Source organism: Eschscholzia californica, unplaced genomic scaffold (assembly GCF_041429995.1).
Source record: "Eschscholzia californica isolate CP2 unplaced genomic scaffold, dmEscCali1.0.p SCAF_4, whole genome shotgun sequence".
In the NCBI taxonomy this organism is placed as follows: Eukaryota; Viridiplantae; Streptophyta; class Magnoliopsida; order Ranunculales; family Papaveraceae; genus Eschscholzia; species Eschscholzia californica.
In genome coordinates this window covers 23,143,187-23,164,645 of record NW_028238461.1, presented here as the reverse complement: position 1 = coordinate 23,164,645, position 21,459 = coordinate 23,143,187, and the positions used below count along the sequence as shown (strand labels likewise).

Sequence of the window (21,459 nt, the reverse complement as noted above, 5' to 3'; positions counted from 1 at the left end):
TTTCCTATAAATAAGACATCAACCCAACTTATGTTCCAAGGGGACTTCCCCACATGACCGTTGAACCCACAGATCATGTGGGGAAGGCCCTCAGTGGACTCTCAGCTCAGCCCCCAAACGTCCCGAGTTGGACTAAGGGGATGAGGCCCCAACATTTGAATTTTAAGCCTCAAGCTCTTATGGTTGGATTTGCTCTTATCATTGCAGTGTTTTGATTTTAATATGTTTTATTGTATGATCGTTGTTTGATTGGTTACAAAGTCTACACTTTTTTGTGCATCTTTTAATTCATAATAACTACTTTCAATCTAGGTATACGTTTTATAACATTCTGAACCACTTCAATTTGAAGCCACAACATTTGAACCATAAGTAAAAGTGAAGTTATTACTCTAAGCATGAAATATCGTTAAATCCATGTTATTACGATTTATTTTAAAAAAAATTGTGTAATTGGTGGAAGGTGAGGACTGGTGGGGTTGGTGGATGGTTGTGTAGAATTGAAGGATCCAAATGAGTTTTGAAGAACGATATGTTCTTTTCATTTTGGAATCTCACTATGAATATCTTTTTCTTAAAAAAATTAATTGTTAAATTTGTATTTAACCTGTCTTTTTATTTGATACATAATATGGTAAAAGATTTCATTCACATGAACTGCAATAACTTAGAATTTTGTTCAACCCGTATTTTTATTCTATACATAGTATGATAGATTTCATTTATATAAAGTAAAATAACTTAAAAGCAAAGAGATATAAGTATTTATTCGTAAGGGACATTGCCCCTGCATGTAGTGCGGGGGTTATGCCTAGTACATATTATACATAGACAGATATTGTTTCGAGTAAATTGTCTATATATATATATATATTGAATTCGTTTCGAAGAGTAAAATTTATCTTAATAAATATATATATATATATATATATATATATAAATATATAACCAGTTTTCTATATATATAGAGGAGACTTATGCGGAAAGATTTTTTTGTTGAAGTTCATTTGATACACTGTTGCAGTATGAAACAGAACTAATGCCAAGCCTAGAACAGAGTGAAAGCGGGCTATTTCAACTCACACTACACTCTGCATTAATGGTAGGATCTTATACTCTTTTGTAAACATATTTGGTCAAAGAAAGTGGATCTCTAAGCTAATGAATTTAGTATAAATATTAGTCAATCTACTCCTAAACTTACTCGAAACGAGTAAAAAGATAAACCACTATTATAAAGAAGGTCGTAACCCTCCCAAAAATCTAATTCTGTCTTTAATATATTTAAATAAAAGTACATTGTTTTTATACTTAATCTATTTTAATAAATTACTAGATTTCGAGATTCAAAAACCTAATTAGTTTTTTCACTCTAAACATCCGAAAATGATTCCATGATAATTATACTTAAAAAAGTAATCAAGGATTGAAAATATAGATCGGTTTTTAGACAAAATCAAGTAGAAAACCTATTAGATAGGTATCATGGAATCAAATCATTAATAAGATTAATAAAGAACAACACGTCGCAATATGAAAATCTAGATTGATCAGAGAAAGAAAATTAAGAAAAGTAAATTACCTTTGATAGAGTCCTGTTCCAACAGTGAGTCTGAAACCATTATGTAGAAGGTTAAGAGCCATGGGTTTCCCCATTGTTCTTAAACTTATAAATCCTACCTCCATTGCACTTTCTTCTTCCACCATATCGTCATCTGCAACCATCATGTTGTTTGTAGGAGGAACTTGGGCAAAAATACTACCTCGGTGTTCCAATCCATCTTCAGCAGAATTCAAACCATTATCTACAACCATCATATTGTTTGTAGATAGTTCTTGGACAAAACTAGGATTTTGGTGTTCAAATCCCACAAGATATTCAGTAGAATTCAAATCATTATCTAGGTCAAAATCAAGCGTTAGGAATCGGTGAAGAATTGGGTTTTGTTCTTGACATTTACTCGGTCAAAATTTTCACGTCCTTTAAAGAAAAACTGGTGAAAAAAATAACATTTCTTCTTTCTTTTTCTTCTGATCCTAGGATCATATTGGACAAACCCTCTCTTTCTTAGTTTGTCTCTCAAAGAGCACGTTTCATAATCCAAAAACTATAATCTATTTTATAAATTATCATTAAATTTTTTTATTTAAGCCTAAAGAGTACACTCTTTCTATTTATATATATAAAGAGAGCACGTTTCGAAAAATACATTTTCTGTATATGTAGTCCATTTTAATAAATTATTTTAAAAATAATTATTGAACCTAAAAAAGTAAACTATATATATATATATATATATATATATATATATATATATATATATATATATATATCGTTTCGAGTAAGTTTTCCATATACATAAAAAAAATACATTTTCTCTATACTTAATCTATTTTATTAAATTGTAATTAAAAAAATTTACTTAAACTGAAAAACTATATTCTCTCTCTCTCTCTATATATATATATAGAGGGAGAGATATTTTCAAGTAAGTTCTCACATTTTTATTTTGAAGAAGCAAAATACGTTTACGGGATTTTTTGAGGAAAGAGAGGGTCTGATGTGACGTCATCATGCGATTTTTCCCTCTTTCCTTTCTACCGAACCCCTAGCTTCCAATGTGAATCCTTCCTCAATCCACTTCACGAACAAAAATCTTCATACTAGATCAACAAATCTCTGCACTTCCAGATCCTCTCTAGTACCCCGATAATAACATCAGGACTCTTCGTCCACTGACTATCCATTTCAATCTCTTAACCCTAGATCTAGAAATTCATCATACAATGATGAATAATCTGAGTCCCCTCATATAATATTGTGAATATTCAAGAACAATCTCTACCGAATAGGCCAAGGTTCGGCTTCAGCAAACAAGCAAAATACATCTCATTTGCAAGGAGAAGGCAACCATTAAAAAGGATCAACTAACTCAGGGAAGTCCTTTTACTTTAGGTTGTAGTATAGGCTTTTGGTTCTTATATATCGTCTCTTACCTGCTTTTGGTCCTTGGTAGATGTTATAAGTAATAAGTGACTTTGATTCCAGATTTGTTAGCCATGTTAGGACTTTGAGTTTAATTTGCATCATAACCCCTTCTAATCGATCAAGGACGTGGATGAGAATTTGGGGGCTCTGTGCGAAATTTGAATATGGGCCTTCGTGTAATAAAAGTTACAAAAAAATTAAACAAAAATGCAAGATAATTTGTCAATCGGTAAATGAAAACCATAGATGAACATGGTCAGCCTAAAATGATAAAAAGAAACACAATTTTATGTACAAGATATATAAGTTTAGATATCTATCTCGTAAAAACACTTCAAAAGTTGAAAGAAACGAATCCAAAATAAAAAATGGGTAAGAAAAAGTGTAACATAACATAAATAAAGATTGCTTTAACAATTGTACACTCAACCTCACAAGGAGCCAAAATCAAAAGAAACTTTAAAAGCGCCGCATATAATTGTTTTTTTTTTCCTGAGAAATCGACTACATTAGTCGTTACAAAGGCAACGATACATCATAAAGATGTGATAAACACGATAATCGCCTAAGTTAAACTTACAATGAAAGAGACCTAAAATCCAACACCATCAAAGAGGCCTAAAGCCCGACACACTTATCACATTATTTTATACTTTTTAAAACACAAGTTCAATAACCATGTCCACTTCCGTGGGAATCGAACCTAAAACCTCAGGAAGTTTTGAGTTTATGTATAACACTTTGAACCAGCAACCAAGTGTTGACCCCCTATAGTTGTTTTAGGCAGCCCAAATATAACATTTTGTAGTTAAAGAGGTTCAGAAAAAATAGTTAGCGGCGCCTATAGATCCCACCCAAGAACAATAAACCTAAAACAGTTAAAAGTATGCTGACAGCTAGAGTCAAACACATGTCATTTGGATGGGAACTCACGTTCTTAACCAGTTGAGTTGCTACGTGCTCCGTGTCCTACTTAACTCGATATACTTTATTAATACAATAATACATATCTAGGCTTCTGTATGAAGTAGGCCCATTGAAGTTGGGGGGCCAGTGCGGGCGCCCGCCCGCACTGGCTCAAACACAGGTCTGCAATCGATTTTGTGAGAAGTAGGCCTAGATTAAAGACTATATTTCAACAGTATAGAAGAAACCAGATTATTGCCCTGATTATGCTGACGAAAAGATGAATTGTGGGTTATGATAGCGTCTTGAATGAGTTTTTTCGTTTTTGTGATCTTTAGATCTGTCGGTAACAGTACTTCCACATACGTGTCTATTTTTCTGCATCTCTTGGCTTTTAGATGTGCATCTTTAGAGGTCAAGCTTAGAGGGGTATGAAAACCACTAACAGATGTTGAGCTCTAAGCTTGACCTCTAAAGATGCACGTCTAAAAGCCAAGAGATGCAGAAAAATAGACACGTATGTGGAAGTACTACTACCGACAGATCTAAAGGTCACAAAAATGCAAAAACCCATTGAAGACGCTATCATAACCCACAATTCATCTTCTCGTCAGCATAATCAGGGCAGTAATCTGGTTTCTTCTATTAAATTTTTTAAAATAACTACCCACATAAAATAACTAACTCATCCATGATTCTCTCATCAACAGTTTTACCCCTCCACGATTTCATCACGGTCATTTCATAACCATTTATAATTTCCTGACTGGCACAGGAGAGTAAAACTGTCCTAAAGTCTCTCAGAGATAACCCACAATCTCTCCCACTCCCTGTGCCAAATTCGGTTCAAACCAAAACTAATTCCAACTCTAAATCTAACAAGTTATCATTAGTTTGATTGAGTTATCTACATGTTTGCTATAAATCTTATAATCAGTTTGCTCTATATTTTGCAGATCTAACATTCTCATATCAATCCCTGGTTTTTCTTTTAGCAGTAAATTTTCCATCTCTGTTTATCTAACAGGTCTTTTAATATTTGTCTTAAGTTGATTTCTTTAGTAAGTGGTAATATTTCTTTTATCGATTCCTCTGTGGTAGTCATTTGTTTTGTATTCTTTACTTTGTTATCATTAAGATGTACGTAAGACATCAACAACGGCGTAGCTAAAAGGGATCTATCGCGTCCGTATATTATATATGAACACCTAGTATATTATATATGAACACCTTTTTTTTTTTTTTTTTTTTTTGTTGAGCAAAAACGAACACCAATCCGACCTACAGAACTACGTCCAACACTGGTACAACGCTGCTGGAAGGTCTGATAAAGATAGCCACACCCAGGAGCCGGCATAAATCTTACTCCACTTGGCTAGTTGATCCGCTTTGTAGTTGCCTTCTCTGTGGATGTGAGAATAGATAACCCTGGTGAAGAGTGCTTCCATCTGAAGAATTTTCTCGAGGACTTTGCTTGATTGCCAGGAAATCTCCGAAGCCTCTTTGTTGAGCCACTTCACTAGACAACTGTTGTCACTTTCTATATGTACATAGGGAATGTTCTTTTTTCTCGACCATTGAAGAGCTTTAAAGATCGCCCAAGCTTCACATTCTTCTGCATTTTGACCCCTCACGTTACAAGCCGATGCGGCGACAAAGTTTGCTCTGTCATCATGCATGATAAGACCAATCCCTGCTAAATCCTGGGCTGTAATGAAAGAGGCGTCAACATTGATTTTTATGAACGGTGGAGTCGGTGGAACCCAAGGAGTAGTTCTATCAATCTTGCTATTGGTGAATTGAGTCAGAGGGGTAAAGGCCATACATTTAATCTGGTCTATGATTTTCATTGGTACAATTTGTATGTTGGAGAAGTATTTATCACACCTAGCTTTCCAAATCTGCCAAAGGATGTTAGCAAAAAGAATTCCGATCTGATCGTCTAGAGTTTTCCACGAAATAATCCAATCAACGAAATTAGTGATATTATTAGACAAGATATTAAAATGGAACCAAATCACCTGAGCCAAGTCACAGTGTAAAAGCATATGGATCAAAGTTTCTGTCTGAGGGCAGAATTCACAATTAAATTTGTTTCCCACATACTTACCAATTTTCGCTCTAACCGGGAGGCTGTTCGTACAACATTTCCAAAGGAATAGTTTGATTTTTGGCTGTATTTGCATATCCCATATGAAGGCCCATTCCTTATTATCAACCGGGTAATGTTCTGTTCGGAGATAGTAATACATAGATTTGATTGAGAATTTACCTGTCTTGGTAAGTGACCATCTGGGGATATCCTGCATATGTTCCTGTAAATTGATACTTAAAATAGCATTGCATATATCACGTGTAAAGCATTGGTTTAAGATCGTCAAGTTCCACGTATTATTAGTAATTAGTTGAGAGACAATCGTGAGGGAACTATTCATAGGGTTACTGAGGGGGGGAGGGTAATTGGGGATCCAGTAATCATGCCAAATATTAATATTCGTGCCCTTATTGATGTCCCAAAAGGTTAAATTGGTAACTTTCTCAACATGTTTGGCTAGGGATTTCCAGAGCCACGAGTGATGAGATTTAGCAGTTTTAGGTCTGTGCTCTTTGGTGAAGTACTTGGCTTTGAGGATCTCCGCCCAAGGAGAGCCGGAGTCAGTAAAAAGGCGCCAGACTAGTTTACTGAGAAAAGCTTGGTTGTCGAGGTGCGGGAAACGAAAACCCAGGCCTCCCAGCTTCTTTGGGAGGCAGATGGCGGACCAGTGAATGGTATGGATGGAACGAGATTTTCCCCACCAGAAAGCTCTTTGCAGAACTTCAATGCGATTGCTTATGCCTTTCGGAATGGCAAAGCATTGCATTTGGTATCGGGGAACGGCCGCTGCTATTGTATTAATAACAACAGAGCGGCCAGCCGGAGAGAGGAGAGAGGATTGCCACTTAGAGAGTTTATTTTGGATTTGAGTGGTGAGGGTCGAGAAGACTTTCTTTTTGTTGGCGTTAATGAACAGATGAGTACCTAGGTATTTATCGAGATTGGAAGATTGATGCACTTTAAAGTTGCGAATGATCATACGCTTGAATTTTGGATGGGTATTTTTTGAGAAAAAGATCGTAGATTTATTGTAATTAATCATCTGACCCGACGCCCGACAGAAGATATCCAGGATATTTTGCAGCGAAGTAATGTTGACTAACGAATTCTGACCAAAGATAATACAGTCGTCAGCAAAAAGGAGATGTTTGAGGTTGATGTTAGTGCCGGGGATGGGAAAGCCATGGAAAGACGAGTTCAGATGATTAGATTCCAGAAGACGACTCAAGCCTTCCATGGCCAAGGTGAACAGGAAGGGGGAGAGGGGATCACCTTGCCTAATGCCTCTACTGACATTAAAGGTAGGGCCGGGCCTACCGTTAATGAGGACCGCCATGGTGGAAGTGGAGAGACACGTATGGATCATACTAATCCACTTATGATCGAAACCCAAACTCTTCATGATGTCCGAAAGAAACGACCATTCAACGCGATCGAAGGCTTTGGACATGTCGAGTTTTAGGGCGAAGAAACTTTTAGCTCCTCTACAAAGCTTGAACGAATGGACCACTTCTTGACTGATGATGATATTGTCCGTGATCTGCCGACCCGGGACATAGGCTGCTTGAAACGGGGAAATGATGTGAGGAAGGATAGTTTTGAGACGATTAGCAAGGATCTTAGTAATGATTTTGTAGGTGGTGTTAAGGAGACTAATGGGACGATAGTCGGCCGTCGACTGGGGGGTTTTGGTTTTGGGGATAAGGCAAATGTGAGTGTGATTGACATGCTCCGGAAGGTGATTATGAAGGAAGAACTCAGAGACCAGCCGAATTAAATCCGGTTTAACTGTATCCCAGTTAGACTGATAAAAAAACGGAGGAAAACCATCCGGACCCGGGGCCGCCTCAGGTTTCAGGGATTTGACCGAATTGTGGATCTCCTTCTCCGTAGGGATGCTAGTGAGAACAATATTCTGGCTATCAGTGATCTGAGCGTGAAAAAGGTTGAGGATCTCATTAGGACAGCAAGAGTTTTCAGTGGTGGAGATGTTACGCAGATTGGCCGAGAAAACATTGGCTATGTCTGAGGCTTCTTGGATCCAATGGTCATTGTTGTCTTTGATGGCGGAAATACGATTCTTCCGATTCCTATTTATAGCTTTGGCGTGAAAGAATTTGGTATTTTGGTCTCCAAGTTGAATATGATCATTTCTGGATTTCTCTTTCCAAAGACTTTCCAGCTGAATGTACGCTTCCTCGAGCTTGTTGTTAAGCTCTTGGTAGCGCTCCGAGTTATCCGTGGTTTGGATAGCCTCAGTGAGATTGCGAATGCGCTGATCAATGTTGCCGAAAACCAGTTTGTTCCACCTGGCTAGCTGAATAGCTAGGTGATTTAGCTTGGGTTGAATAGAGTTGGAAGTGGGAGGCCAGTGGTTTTGAATGAACTCACTACACTCAGGGTGAGACATCCAGGTCCTGAGGAATTTAAAAGGTTTGTTTCCCAGGTTCGAGGGAATCTGAGTGGTTAAGAGAATCGGAGTGTGATCAGAACCCACTCCGGGTAAGTGAGTGACAAGGGAGGAAGGGAAATCAACAAGCCAACTGTGGTTAGTAAGGGCACGGTCTAAACGCTCCTTAATGAGCTTGCCCGAAAACTGCCTATTAGTCCAAGTGAAAGTTGGGCCTTTGTAGCCTGCGTCCCGGAGGCCCAAGGAGTTGATGACTCGGTTAATTTTGGGGACATACGTGGGGATGTCCTTTCTGCCCCCCTCTTTTTCAGAGGGGTGGAGAATCGTGTTAAGGTCTCCTATTACAGCCCAAGGTACAGCAGGCTCAATCTTATGACTACTAATGGTGAGGCCCGAGCTTCCATAGAAGCCCGTTAACGCAAAAGTGAGGCCCGAGCTAACGTGGGTGCACATATATGAACTACATATCAATTAATACGACATTATTGAGGGTTTTTTGGTTGGGATACTCATCACGTGACATTTGGTCACACGTCAAGGAACTTCGACGTCCAACTTTGAAGTCGCAAGCCACTTCGCATTTCTAAAGTCTTCTCTAAATTTTTTTCCCTGATATCACCGTTTTATTACCGAACCGACATCCTTCATTCTAATCCCACGGTTTCATATACTGCACAAACCATATGCTATTAGTTATCGATAATCGTTAGATCATAAAAGCCGTATTACTATGGTATCGTCGCGGTACGAATAAAAAATAGTGGTCTTCCCCGTTATGTACATAGACAGGTAAAATGTCACCGGATTAGTTCTAGAGATAGAGAGAGAAAGAGAGTAGAGAGAGAGGGAAAGTCTTGTTTTTCTTACAAGGGCACTATTGTTCTTGTGGATCTAATGGCGGATGGGAACGTTCAATCACGATATGTAAAACTGAACAAAGTTCATGATTCACCTGAAGAAGATATTCGTCCCGGTAAACTTAATCAACCTATTAAAGTTCCTCAGGTCTTTTCCTCTCAAATTCTCTTCTCTTTAAACACTAATAAATTCATTTTAGGGTTCTTTTTTCTTCTACCGCTATCATAATTGAGTAAATTTCTGATTTATAATCAAGATTCAGATCTGGAATACTTGACATTTTCTTGATTAATTTATTTTTTGTTTTAGATCATTTGGTTAATTTTGATTTTGTGTAAATTTGTGGATGGATCGGTTGATGGTTCACAGATATAACGAATGTGGGCCAGTGGCGTGCCCGAGAATTTGGGGGCCCGGTGCGAAAAAATGTTTGGGGGCCCTTTCTCCAATGATATCAAAATGTAAATTTGTCACACATTTTATATTTAGTAATTATCCTAAATGAACAAACTTCCATAGGAATTTTTTTAACTCAGACAAATCTAAGTTGTTTATTTTTTCCTCCTTAAATACTTATGTGCAACATTGCAACAAACATAAACATTTGACAACGCTCAGAATAGAACAATAAGTATTCAACTTCATAAATATACAAACTAAAGTAATAGTTAATCCATAACTTAATACCATAACTAATATCTGTTGTTGTTTTTGTGAAGAAAATAGTTGTTGTTACTTGTTAGAAACATTTTGAGATAGTAATGAGTTGATGTCAACAAAAACAAGATAATAATGAGTTGATAAAATAAACAAAAAATTGATTGTTGAGAGGATTGAATCTAAGACCATACACTCAATGTCCAAGAGGTTTACCACTCAAGCTATATCACTGTCTTGTTTTACTGTCTGCTGTCAAATTAATATATTTACTCCGAAATTTAGGGGCCTATATCTTTGAGAAAATTATGTAGTTTGAGGGGGCTCGGTGTGACCGCACCGGTTGCACCCCCTCAAACACGCCCCTGATGTGGACAGCCTCTTCCTGAAAGTTATGAGCCTCCTTCAGATGAAGCTTGGACAACTGGTATCTTTGGTTGTGCTGAAGATACAGAGAGTTGTAAGAGTTTTTCTTCTTTCATCTCTGAACTTTTAATTTATACCACATTGCACTTAGTTGTTTGAGTGATTATATATATATATATATATATATATATATATATATCCATGAAATTAGCAGAGACAGAATGTCCTAATTTTCTTGCTAATGTTCTAGATCCGAGGTTGTGGTCTTTTACTTAACTATTAAGGACGACTAGGGCAAGATAGATTCATAACAACTTCTTAATACTTAAGACTTAAGACTCAAAGAGATAAGACTTTCACTTGTGATTTATAACATGTGTGTGTGATCATTGATGGGGGTTTACTTTTTGGTGCACTTCATCACTTGAAAACTCTAATGGTCGAAGTAGTCAGGATTTCGATGGTATAAAACCTCATTCTGTTTGTTAGAATAGTCCCAAATAGGAGAAGAGCGATCTAGCAACCAAATATATAATGTTTAATATTCATTCACCAGTAGTAAAGAAATACTGAAAGTCATTAATAAGGAAAAGGATTTGCAATGGTAATAAATATAGAAAAAAAAATGGATGGGAATGCAAAAAATAGTATGCAATCCCAAGACTTGGTTAATATTGAAGCACTGGGACAAACCAAAAGATAAATCCAGCCGTTCGTACCCTTTGTTGTTAAATTTTGACTGTTAGATTTCTTACCTAAAAATATCATAATTCGTTCACCCACTCACTAAATCTATTATACAAACCCACGATAAATTTTGACCGTCCAATTTCTATAGTTAAATCTCAACCTTTAAATTTTATCCCAAATTATAACCGCTATCATAAAGTTAGTGACAAATTAATTTTATACTAATGACCATCTATATAATCATTAACAATTTATTATCTCCATAACTTTTTAAATATTAATTGTGTTTTTTTTTGTATTGATAAGCAAGGTTTAAAGGGCCCAGACCCGGCACAAGGCGATCAACTTAAAAGAAAACACAAGAACCACTAACAAGATAGAACATTAGCCCCAACCCTTCTTTAGCTTAACTGAACCCCTAGTATCTGAAGTGATAATATTAACCAATTCTGGCGGAAGCCCATCAACTGCTAACACTGATTCGCCCACTCGAAGTCTCATTTTTGCCAAATAGTCTGCCGCCTGATTCGACTCTCTATAAGTATGCTCTACTGTTACACTTGTGAAATGTTCTTTCAACCGTTGAACACGTTTCCACAACTTCTTTACTTTCCACGGCACTGATTGTCCCGACTTAGTTAACAATCCCACAACATTCAGAGAGTCGTTTTTTATAAGCACCGGGTCCAGCCCATGTTCCACAGCCAATCGAAGTCCCAATTTCACAGCTTGGAGTTCATGGTAAAAGATAGATTGCTTAGGTGTCATAGCCGTAGCTGCTGCTAGGACTTTTCCCGAAATGTCACGTATTAATGCTCCATACCCAGCATTCTCGTTGTCCAGCGAACCATCTGTATTAATTTGATAGATACCCGGACTAGGTCCAATCCAGTTCGTGAAAATATACTTGGGTTGAACAAGAGATAAGCCCAGATTCCACCCCTCAACCAAAGTATTATTTTCTAATGTATCTTCTACTCTTTTTGTTCCAGCATTAGTTTTAATTTTGACCTCATCAACAATTTCGCAAATAACCTCCTGGACTGAACGGGTATGCCCTTCGAAAATATATCGATTACGTTCACGCCAAACGTGATAGAAATATGCATTAAACACTAGCCGACCCAGATTGCATTTCAAGGTGCTGCCTTTAAACTTGGTCATCCACCATTGAACTTCGGAGTCCCAGTCAGCAGCACTTTGATGAACATATCCCAAATGTTGTATCAAGTCCTGCCAAATAGGTTGTGTTGCTGCACACGCAAAAAATAAGTGGTAATCTGTCTCTTCTTCTTCAGAACATAGCGGGCATTTTGGATCATTAACGACCCCCCAAGCAGCTAGATGAACTCTAGTCTTCAGTAGACGATTCATGGAAACCCATGTAATAAAACTATGACGAGGAATATTACCATTAAACCATACTAAACTAGTCCATTCCAGAGTTGGGCCTCTCGGACGCAAAGCTTCATATGTTGCCTTAAGATTAAAACCTCCATCTTCACTAGGGATCCAAATCCATTCATCCTCACATTCTATATCCACCGGTAATAATTTTGCTGTTTGGGCGACCTCTCCTAGGACCGACTCAATGTATGAAGGAAATTGCCAACCTGTTTCACTAATGAAAGCGGCTACTACTGCTCGGTCATGGAGGTGGGAGTTATATCGAAAATCAGCATCTATAACATCTCGAAGAAGACCCTGTGGATGCCAGATATCAGTCCAAAACTTTGTTGACTGGCCATTCCCAATCAAACACGTTGTCATAGTTCTTGCTTTGTGACGGCTTCTTAAGATTTGGCACCAGCACCACGAGCAATCATGTGGTATAGTCATAGTCCAGAATTCCTTATTTTTAATAAGGTTTGTACGAACCCATTGCACCCATAATATCTCCTTAAATCATAACTCTTTATATCTCTATCAAAACCTCTCTATCTTCATAATTTTCCAAAAAATAATTGTCCTTCGGTTAGCAAAGAAGAAGATTAATAGATCATAGTCCTCACTCCTATCTCTATATATATTTTTCTCTTAAGATCTTTCTTTCTTATATTTTTTTTTTCTCTCTCACTTACAACATTTGTCATTTGTTAGTAGAAGAAATCTCTGTCGACAACAAAATGGTTTGAAATTAGATTTTCTTAATTGATAGTTTTTCTTAGTTGATTTAGTATTGATTTTTTTATTTTGTTAATGTTAAATTAATAATGTATGGTTTCATACATAAATTTTGTTGATTTGGTATTAGTTTTCTTAATTTTGATAATGTTTAATTAGTATTTTTGTGTATTCCCCATAAGTTCAATGGAATGTTTAACTGTAAATACACTTGGTGATAAATGATAAATCTCTATTTACTTATATCTCTTTCTCTATCAATCTATGTTGTTTTAGTTTCTATGTTAATCTTTCGCAAGTGAATAAATCATTTTTTTTGAAGGGTTGACTGTATGATTAATACATAAAATTCAGTATATATAACTTTTTTTTATTGATATTGTGTATTCTCCATAAGTTTACTGAAATGTTTAATTTTAAATATAATTTGTGATAAATGATAAATCTTTCTCTCTCTCTCTCTCTCTCTCTCTCTCTTTATACATGTATCTCTTTCTCTATCAATCTATGTTATTTTTTTTCTATATTAATCTTTCGCAAGTGAAAGAATTATTTATTTGAAGTCTTGTTTTCAATCTTTATGCACCGTTTCTCTTAGATTTGAAGAGCATATCTTTTGAAGAGTTAATTGTTATTCTTTTCCTGATTTTACGATTTGAATTTACTATTTTACTTTTCAATTTTTTTTTGATATGAGTAAGTAGTTGGTAGTGTTATGGTATTTTAACTAGACTTCACAAATTATGTAATCAAGAAGGTACCCATCTATCTTTATAGTGATTCTTTATTGGAATTTTCTTTGTTATAAATTTTTTCTTGATTTTCTTCTTTAAATTTCATTAAAATATAACTTTTCATCGATTCTTTGAACAATTCGAATTACCTCTTGTAAAAGTAAAATTAATTCTTACCTCCACTAAATGACTTGTAAACTTCTGTGAAATTTTTGTCCTGTTTTTAACACCAATTATCGATTTTAGACACTTTTGGATTAAAAACTATTAACTTATACTAAATCTTTTGTTCCAGATTTTCGCGTTCGTTAATGTTCTTTTTGTTTCTTATTGTTTGTAAATTTAATATACTTCGTTTTCGTGTTCATCGATCCAAAAGTATTAGTATTAACTTTTTGTTATTTGTCAGACATAAACATATGTGCCCTAGGGGCACGGGTTATAACTAGTATATCTATACACACCAAATATAATGACTCCATATAAAAAAATCATAAAAAAAACAGTTAAAAATAAGAAGGATTTTTTGAACTTACCCCATCTTCACTAATTGGTAATTAATTGAGTTTACCCCCCCCCCCCCCCCCCCAAAAAAAAAATTGTTGTGTTTGACATACGTGAAATAATTCTGACTATAAAGTGCAATTATTCTTCACTATGATTCCTAGTCAGGCCCGTGGATGACCGAGTGCGGGATGTGTGCCGACACTGGGGACCCCAACACAAGGAGCCTGTTTTTGAGATAGTTTAATCTTAAAACAAATAAAACACCCTGTAATTAAAACACTAATGTGGAACTAGCTCAATGAAAAATCCCTTACAGTCATATTAATTGGGCATGGGTTCCACTCCACTTAGCCGTGCTTACCTCTTTTTTTATTATGATAATTTGTTTTATTTAATTATAATTTTGATAGGCAAGTAACTTACTTTAAGCCTAGAGAATCACGCTTCTTTACTCGCTACAAATTGAATCTCCATCACTTAATTTTTGAAACTAAGTTTTTGTTCCCCTCTCTCTCTCTCTCTCTGATCTCTCTTTCTTACATACTCCTCTCTCTCACTGCAAATCTCAGTATAATCTATTTCTTTTTCTGTATCAAATCTATTTCTCTAAGCTCTGATTATGAATAAAAACCTGTACAAATTATGAAAGCTTTATTTGAGTGTTAATCTCACGATAAGGCAACACCATTATCTGAGTTTGGATTAATCAAAGATTTTATATAATTTTGTATGGGAAAAATATCACAAATTATTGTTAATTATTTCGAATGTAAAAAAATTTTTTTATCTCGCATTTGTACAAAAGGGCCTCGATTAAAGTTTAGCATCAGACCCCTAAATTGTTAGCCACGTCCCTGTTCCTAGTAGAGATTCCACCTTACTTTATTGTTTGATTTGGTCGAGAATATGATTAGGAAAATTTGATTTTGTTTATATACTAGGTATAGCCCGTGCCTTTGGCACGGTTCTGTTTGCTTTCAAAATAGAATAATTTGGTTTCTCACGGATTTGGAAACTTTGAAGAAAAATTAAACTAACATCTTTATTTTCATAGATGCATTTTAGACAAAATCGGTAAAAAAAAATACCCAGTGAATATGACCTAAATCTAAAACATAATCAAGGGGCTATGAATTGTCACTAACATCCATAAATATATGACAAGTAGTAAATTTACAGATGTTCTCTAATTTAGTTCATCAAATTCTCACCATTACGTTGAAGAGAGAAAGAGATGATCAAGATATTTGAAGACATTTAGTTCTTTGGAAGTAGTCAAAGGTACTCAATTGCGTAGGTTAATCGGTTCGGATAGCCAGTTAGATAGAAGATAGTGGTCATGACAAATCAGTCACGACATGTCTACCATGCCTAGTGTACCCTTGTCTTGTAGCGGGTACCCGTGGTCCCTTGGAGACTTGAATGGACCATCTGAATATCGACTATTTGGTAAGTGATTATGGTGCCACAAAGTTAAGAGTGACATAGCTGATAAAAGAAACTGTTTAATGAAATCCAAAAACAATATCAAACAAAAGATAACCATTACATTATTATTCCACAGCCACCCAAACATAACAAAACCTTGAATTGGACAAAACATACTGAAATTTAAAGCGTTCAAAGAAAAACAGCAACCATCATCAAGAAGTAGAACCAAGAAAATGCATCATAGAACTAAAATTTAAAATGTTCAACAGAAAACATAAACCATCTTCATGAAATAGAACCGAGAAAATGCATCATCATACAACCACTGGCAAACCAATGACACAAATAGTAAAACACAGACAGTAAAATAAGCATAAGAAGTCAATGAAGGTGAGAAAGAATAAGCAGAGATGATGCTTGGTCTTGACCATCACCATTTGTAGGTGATGAAGGGTGAGGAGAGTTGTTTGATGGTGATGAATTGGTTGCATGTTTAGGACATAACAACTGTACTGTTGACCTTTCTCACAACTAACTTGACAACCACTCATGAATGGGCTCGCGCTATCATGTTAAAACTTTGATTCTCGGTCACCCATCTTCTCTATTGGTATTGTTGTATTGCAGTTGTTGTAGTTTTCTTTCCTTACAATAAAAATAAAGTTTGTGTTCCTCTCATGTTTAAAAACCACAGAAGAATACAATAATAATATCATCTAAACCAATAAAAAAGAGATTCTTACTTAAAGTATTGTTAACTTGAAACCCAATGTTTAATGCATCTGCAGAGAAAAAACTCCCAGACTGAACACTTTGGGTTCGCAAAGATGCAATAAACATTACTATAACAGAGCAAGTAATTTGGGAAGAAACCCTATAATTTGATGCAAGTGATAGAAAAAGGACAACAGATCACCTCAATTTCTACCGTCCAGACCACCTTTGAAACTCTAATGTAATAGACTTCCTTTTCATTTAGATTGAAGCAACTTTGAAGACACTTTCATACATTAGGTAAGAGAGAAAGAAAATAGAGAAGAGAATGTAACCCCTCCATTTAATGGGGTAAATGATATGAGAAAGAAACTAAGGGAAGTTGTACAACCGTGGGAAGAATCAGATGGATTCTCTATATAGAGATAAATATACATTTAAAGAGATTAGTTTTTTTACTGTTCTCGAATGAACTAATAAGAGCTCATGTCGAAGCATAACACGAATAATATAGTCAACGTTTACTGAAGACGGTGAAAACAAAAAAAACACAATATAAATATCGTACTTTGATGATAAATGCAAATTCAAACACAAAAAAGCACTAAACAAATATGAGAGACGATTTTATCTCTATTTCTTTTTTTTCCATCAGTTTTTGAAAGCTTCAAGTAAAAAACTAAGCTCCTTCATATCAACCAACTTGGTAAGAAGCCAAAAAGTATTAATTTTTCACCCAAATAACATATAAGGAAAACATAAACTATGAAATGGAGCATCAATACCCAAACACGTTTTTTCTCAACTAAATTATATATAAGCACAATATACCATAGAAATGGTTGTGTATCACACACTATACCAAGCTGTGTTGTCCCAAGTGTTTTTAGTAAATTCTGGGTTGAAAGAGTGAAAGAGAGAAATAAGTTACATGTGTGCTACAAATGACATATCATGGTAAATGAAATGAATGTGGAAGCTTATGGAAACAATGTCAAAGAGAAAAATCTTTGAAATTACATGTGTGCAACCCAACATTTTTTTATCAGGATGATAAGTTGGATAGTAAATTGGAGGTTGATCAGGCAAAACCCCTCGGGACGATAAAAGTGGAAGTAAATATACCTGTATATAAAAGAAGAGGCATGTTGAGAAAGGCTACCAGAACAATGAATGAGATGAAGCCGTAAGCAATAAGAAGTGTACCTACACAAAGTAAATTGTATATTGCAGAGATTAAAAGACGTTCACTATATGGAAGTTGAAACTCACAATTTTCTTTAAGTACTTGATTATTCTGGTAAGAGTTTACAAAGGATGCAAATAATTGTGGTAAGAAAAACTAAATAGTAAAAATATCACATTATTTCATTACACAAATCTACATCTCAACAATATTAACTAAGATGAAAGATCAGAGTGGTTCACAATCTAGAACTACTTTCTTCCAAGCATCAATGAAGGTCGTGGTCGTCGGTGATTATGATAATGACTGATGAAGAAGAAAAAATTGGTGATTTATAGGGATAAAGACGGTAACTGACGGAATGTGAATTTATAGGGATAAAGACAGTAACTGAGGGATTGAGGAAGGTAACAATTCTCCATGAGTTAATAACTGATATCTTCATGATCAATTTAAGAGTTCAGAAAATGCAAAAGATGGTGATAAAGATCGTAACGGATGGATTGGGGAAATTTGGAAGAGTTTAGGAACCCTATTTTGTGTGTGGATTGGACGGATGTTGAGAGGAAAGGGTTTAATTGTGAGCTAATGACGACCATTAGATCTGAATCGTGACAAAGGCCGTGATTTGAAGTGCGCACGCCCAATAAAATAGCGCAAATTAATGACTTTTTTAACATTGCTGATCAAGAGGTTGATATCAGTGCTGACCTGGAACGGACGAACCGATTTATCTCCAATGTTTGTCCCAGTCAGCACTTTTCAACCTGTTTTATTATATAGATTAGAGTTATTTCCTTTTTGGCCCCCTAGTTTGTGACCAGCTTCCTTTTCGGTCCCCTGTTTCTCATAAATTCAAAAATGACCCCCTTTTTAGAAAACCATCAGTTAACTTTAACACCTTATTTTTTTCGTTTCCCTTACTACCCTTCCTCTAAAATTGGTTCTTTTTATATTTTTTCTTTCTTAAGATTTTTTTGTTTCTACTTCTGCTTTCTTTTTCTTCTTTCGTCATCTTCCACCTTTCACCTTTCATCTTTCTTCTTTCATCTTTCATCTTTCATCTTTCATCTTTCGTCTTTCGTCTTTCGTCTTTCAATTTCATCTTCCATCTGTCATTTTTTTTCCTTCTTTAACTTATGGAAACTAGGATTTTGAATTACCAATATCTGATATCAATGGACCTTCAAACTGATTTAAAGACAGATTAAAGAAATTAAAGATTGGGTAATTCCCAAATTCCAAAAGTAACAATACCCTCGTAGAGAATTATTGCTAACTCAGAAATCGAATCATCCCAGCACAGGTTGCATATTTCGTTGGAATATCATCCCAGCACAGGTTGCATATTTCTTTGGAATCAAAATCAAAATCTACCTAAGAACCAAGTTTCTAGTTAGTCTTGTCCTGCCTTATCTTTTCATCACATTTTGTTTCATAGTTAGTCTATCTTTGTGAGAGAGATAGAGAGAGAGAAATTGCCGGGATAAACAGAAGGAAATCAATTCCTTAAGGGTCTGTTTGGTGGGAAAAGCGCAGAAAAGTAAGTTTCTTTCTTCTTTTTCTTCTATTACTTTAAATATTTATCGTTTTTAGCATGAGTAGCTAAGTCTTTTATATCTAGGGTTTTAGATGAAGTTATAATAATTATTCTAACGATAAATTTATTACAGTTTTTACTATTTTAACGATAATATCTTCCGGGTTTTTAGACCGTTCATGGACTGAAAACCTGAGTTATATAAAGAACTATCCAATTAGACCAAAATTAATTTGTCCTTAGAATTGTTAGGAAGACGGATTCGAAAACCCTAGGTTCCCTTTTTCTGAATACCGACTTATTTCTTTGTTTATTTATTTTTTTTGTTTTATTTTTATTAAACCTCCATCAAACCACTTTTGAAAATCTCAATAGTTTTAAGGTTAGAATTTAGTTTAACTTAGTCTCTGAGGAACGAACCGGTCTTACCGGAACTATTACTTGACGCCCGTATACTTGCGGGTGGAAACCTATTTAGGTAACTTTTTAGGACCATCAAGTTTTTGGCGCCGCTGCCGGGGACTTAGTTTAAATTTGATCTAATTTTATTTCTATTTTTAGTAAGTTTATATTTTTGGACACTTTTACTTGCTTTTCCGTTTTTGGTGTAGAAAAACACTAAGGAGCAAAGGAGAAGGCGCAACAAGGAGAGGAGCTCAAGAAGAAGAATTTACATTTTTTGTTATTTTTATTTTGTTTTTTTTTTGTTGAGAGAGAGACTTTTTAGACTTTCTAGTTTTATTTTTAAAGTTTTGACCCTAATTTAAAGGGTTAAATTGTAACCGAAAAAAAAACCAAAACGAAGTCTCGGAACATTCGCGGGTCATCTACAAAGGTCATCGCCCGTCTTGAACGGGAGGTAAATTTCTTGAACACCCACGAATCTCCTGTCAGTGGGTTTTGGTGTGAATTTGTGTGCCTAATTGCTTTGATCGAACTGTTAGTGTAATCATTCTAGTAAGGGCACTAACCCAGTTACAAGTTAAGAAACGGATTTCATCACCGTTCTCTTGCCCACATAGGTAACAACATTCACGAACCCAAACCTCACTTAAAAAGCTAAAATATTATTTAGACATCAGCCCCTAAGGTATCGAGCTCATAAGACCCTTCAAAAACAACTCGAGAAATTGACTTTTGTCTAGGCATTCTCAGAGGAAAGTTTGTAAACAATTCTTGTCAAAAAGGCCGCCTCGAGAAGAGGAAACGTTTGCCGAAGGAAGACGGCTGTCACAACGTTCATCGTTGGTTGTCTTCCTGGAGAATTGTTTACCGACTACTCTGATCGAGTAACCTTTATAACAGTCAAAGTTCAAGTGTTGTGGTGAAGTAGGAGCTGTCTAGCTTTTTAGGTGAATCTGACAAACCCACTCATTGCTAGATTTTGTCTAGGTTGCTTGGTGGAGTCAGCCTGATTGTGTTTGCTTTCCTATAAGATCTTCGTAGGGCTTCCTCGGTTTTCGGTCTTCCAAAAAAAAAAAATAATAATAAAAAAAAAAAAGAAAAAAAAAAAAGAGAGAGATGGATAGATCGTGGTCCCAACATAATGGCAGAAGGGACGAGAGTTCTTCAAATCTACCATGGTGGTATTTAGCAAATGGTCAGAATAGTGTTAGTCATCCTAGATACAATGTGCATAATGATGGTCCTAGGGATTATTATCAACCTCAAGAAGGTTATGAACCATATTATAGATATCCTGACAGATCATCTTACATGCATTATAGTAGAGAGTCTTATGCTCCAAATGTGTCCCAACCTCAATGGGAAAACATTGAAACTAATGACTCTTACTTGCATTATAACGAAGAATTTTATGCTTCACACGTATCTCAACCTCAATGGGATAACGGTGAAACCATTGATCCTTCATCTTTAGCATCACCTTCGTTGGCCGAAACTATGAGTATGTTAAAGAAGGTTCATGAAGAGTCTATGAGTGCGCTAAGGAGGATTAATGGAGAATCTTCTGCTCCACACGTGTCTCAACCTCAATGGGATAACGGTGAAAAGGTTGACTCTCCATCTTTAGCATCATCTTCGTTGACCCAAACTGTTAGTGATCTTCAAAAGAGTACTTTCGAGTTTTGTCAGACTTTAGAAGAAAAGACTGACAATATCTGTAGACCTCTACAAGAAATGACAACCAGTATTATAGAAGAAGATCACCGTGAGAATGTAGAGTACGGTCCACAGTGTCCTGTGTACTATGATGACGAGGATACAATTTTAGAGGAGTATAGTTCTCCCGA

At 35.7% G+C, this 21,459-nt stretch overlaps 1 protein-coding gene across 1 annotated transcript; it reads right to left on the bottom strand.

Moving 5' to 3' along the window:
* Window positions 1–1,456: 1,456 nt before the first annotated feature.
* On the bottom strand, window positions 1,457–5,718 carry LOC147543721 (uncharacterized). Its single transcript, XM_086635496.1, has 3 exons — window positions 5,262–5,718; window positions 1,583–1,805; window positions 1,457–1,469 (listed from the first exon to the last, which is right to left on the bottom strand). The coding sequence occupies exons 1-3, from the start codon at window positions 5,716–5,718 to the stop codon at window positions 1,457–1,459; spliced, it is 693 nt and encodes a 230-aa protein (XP_086491622.1).
* Window positions 5,719–21,459: the final 15,741 nt, after the last annotated feature.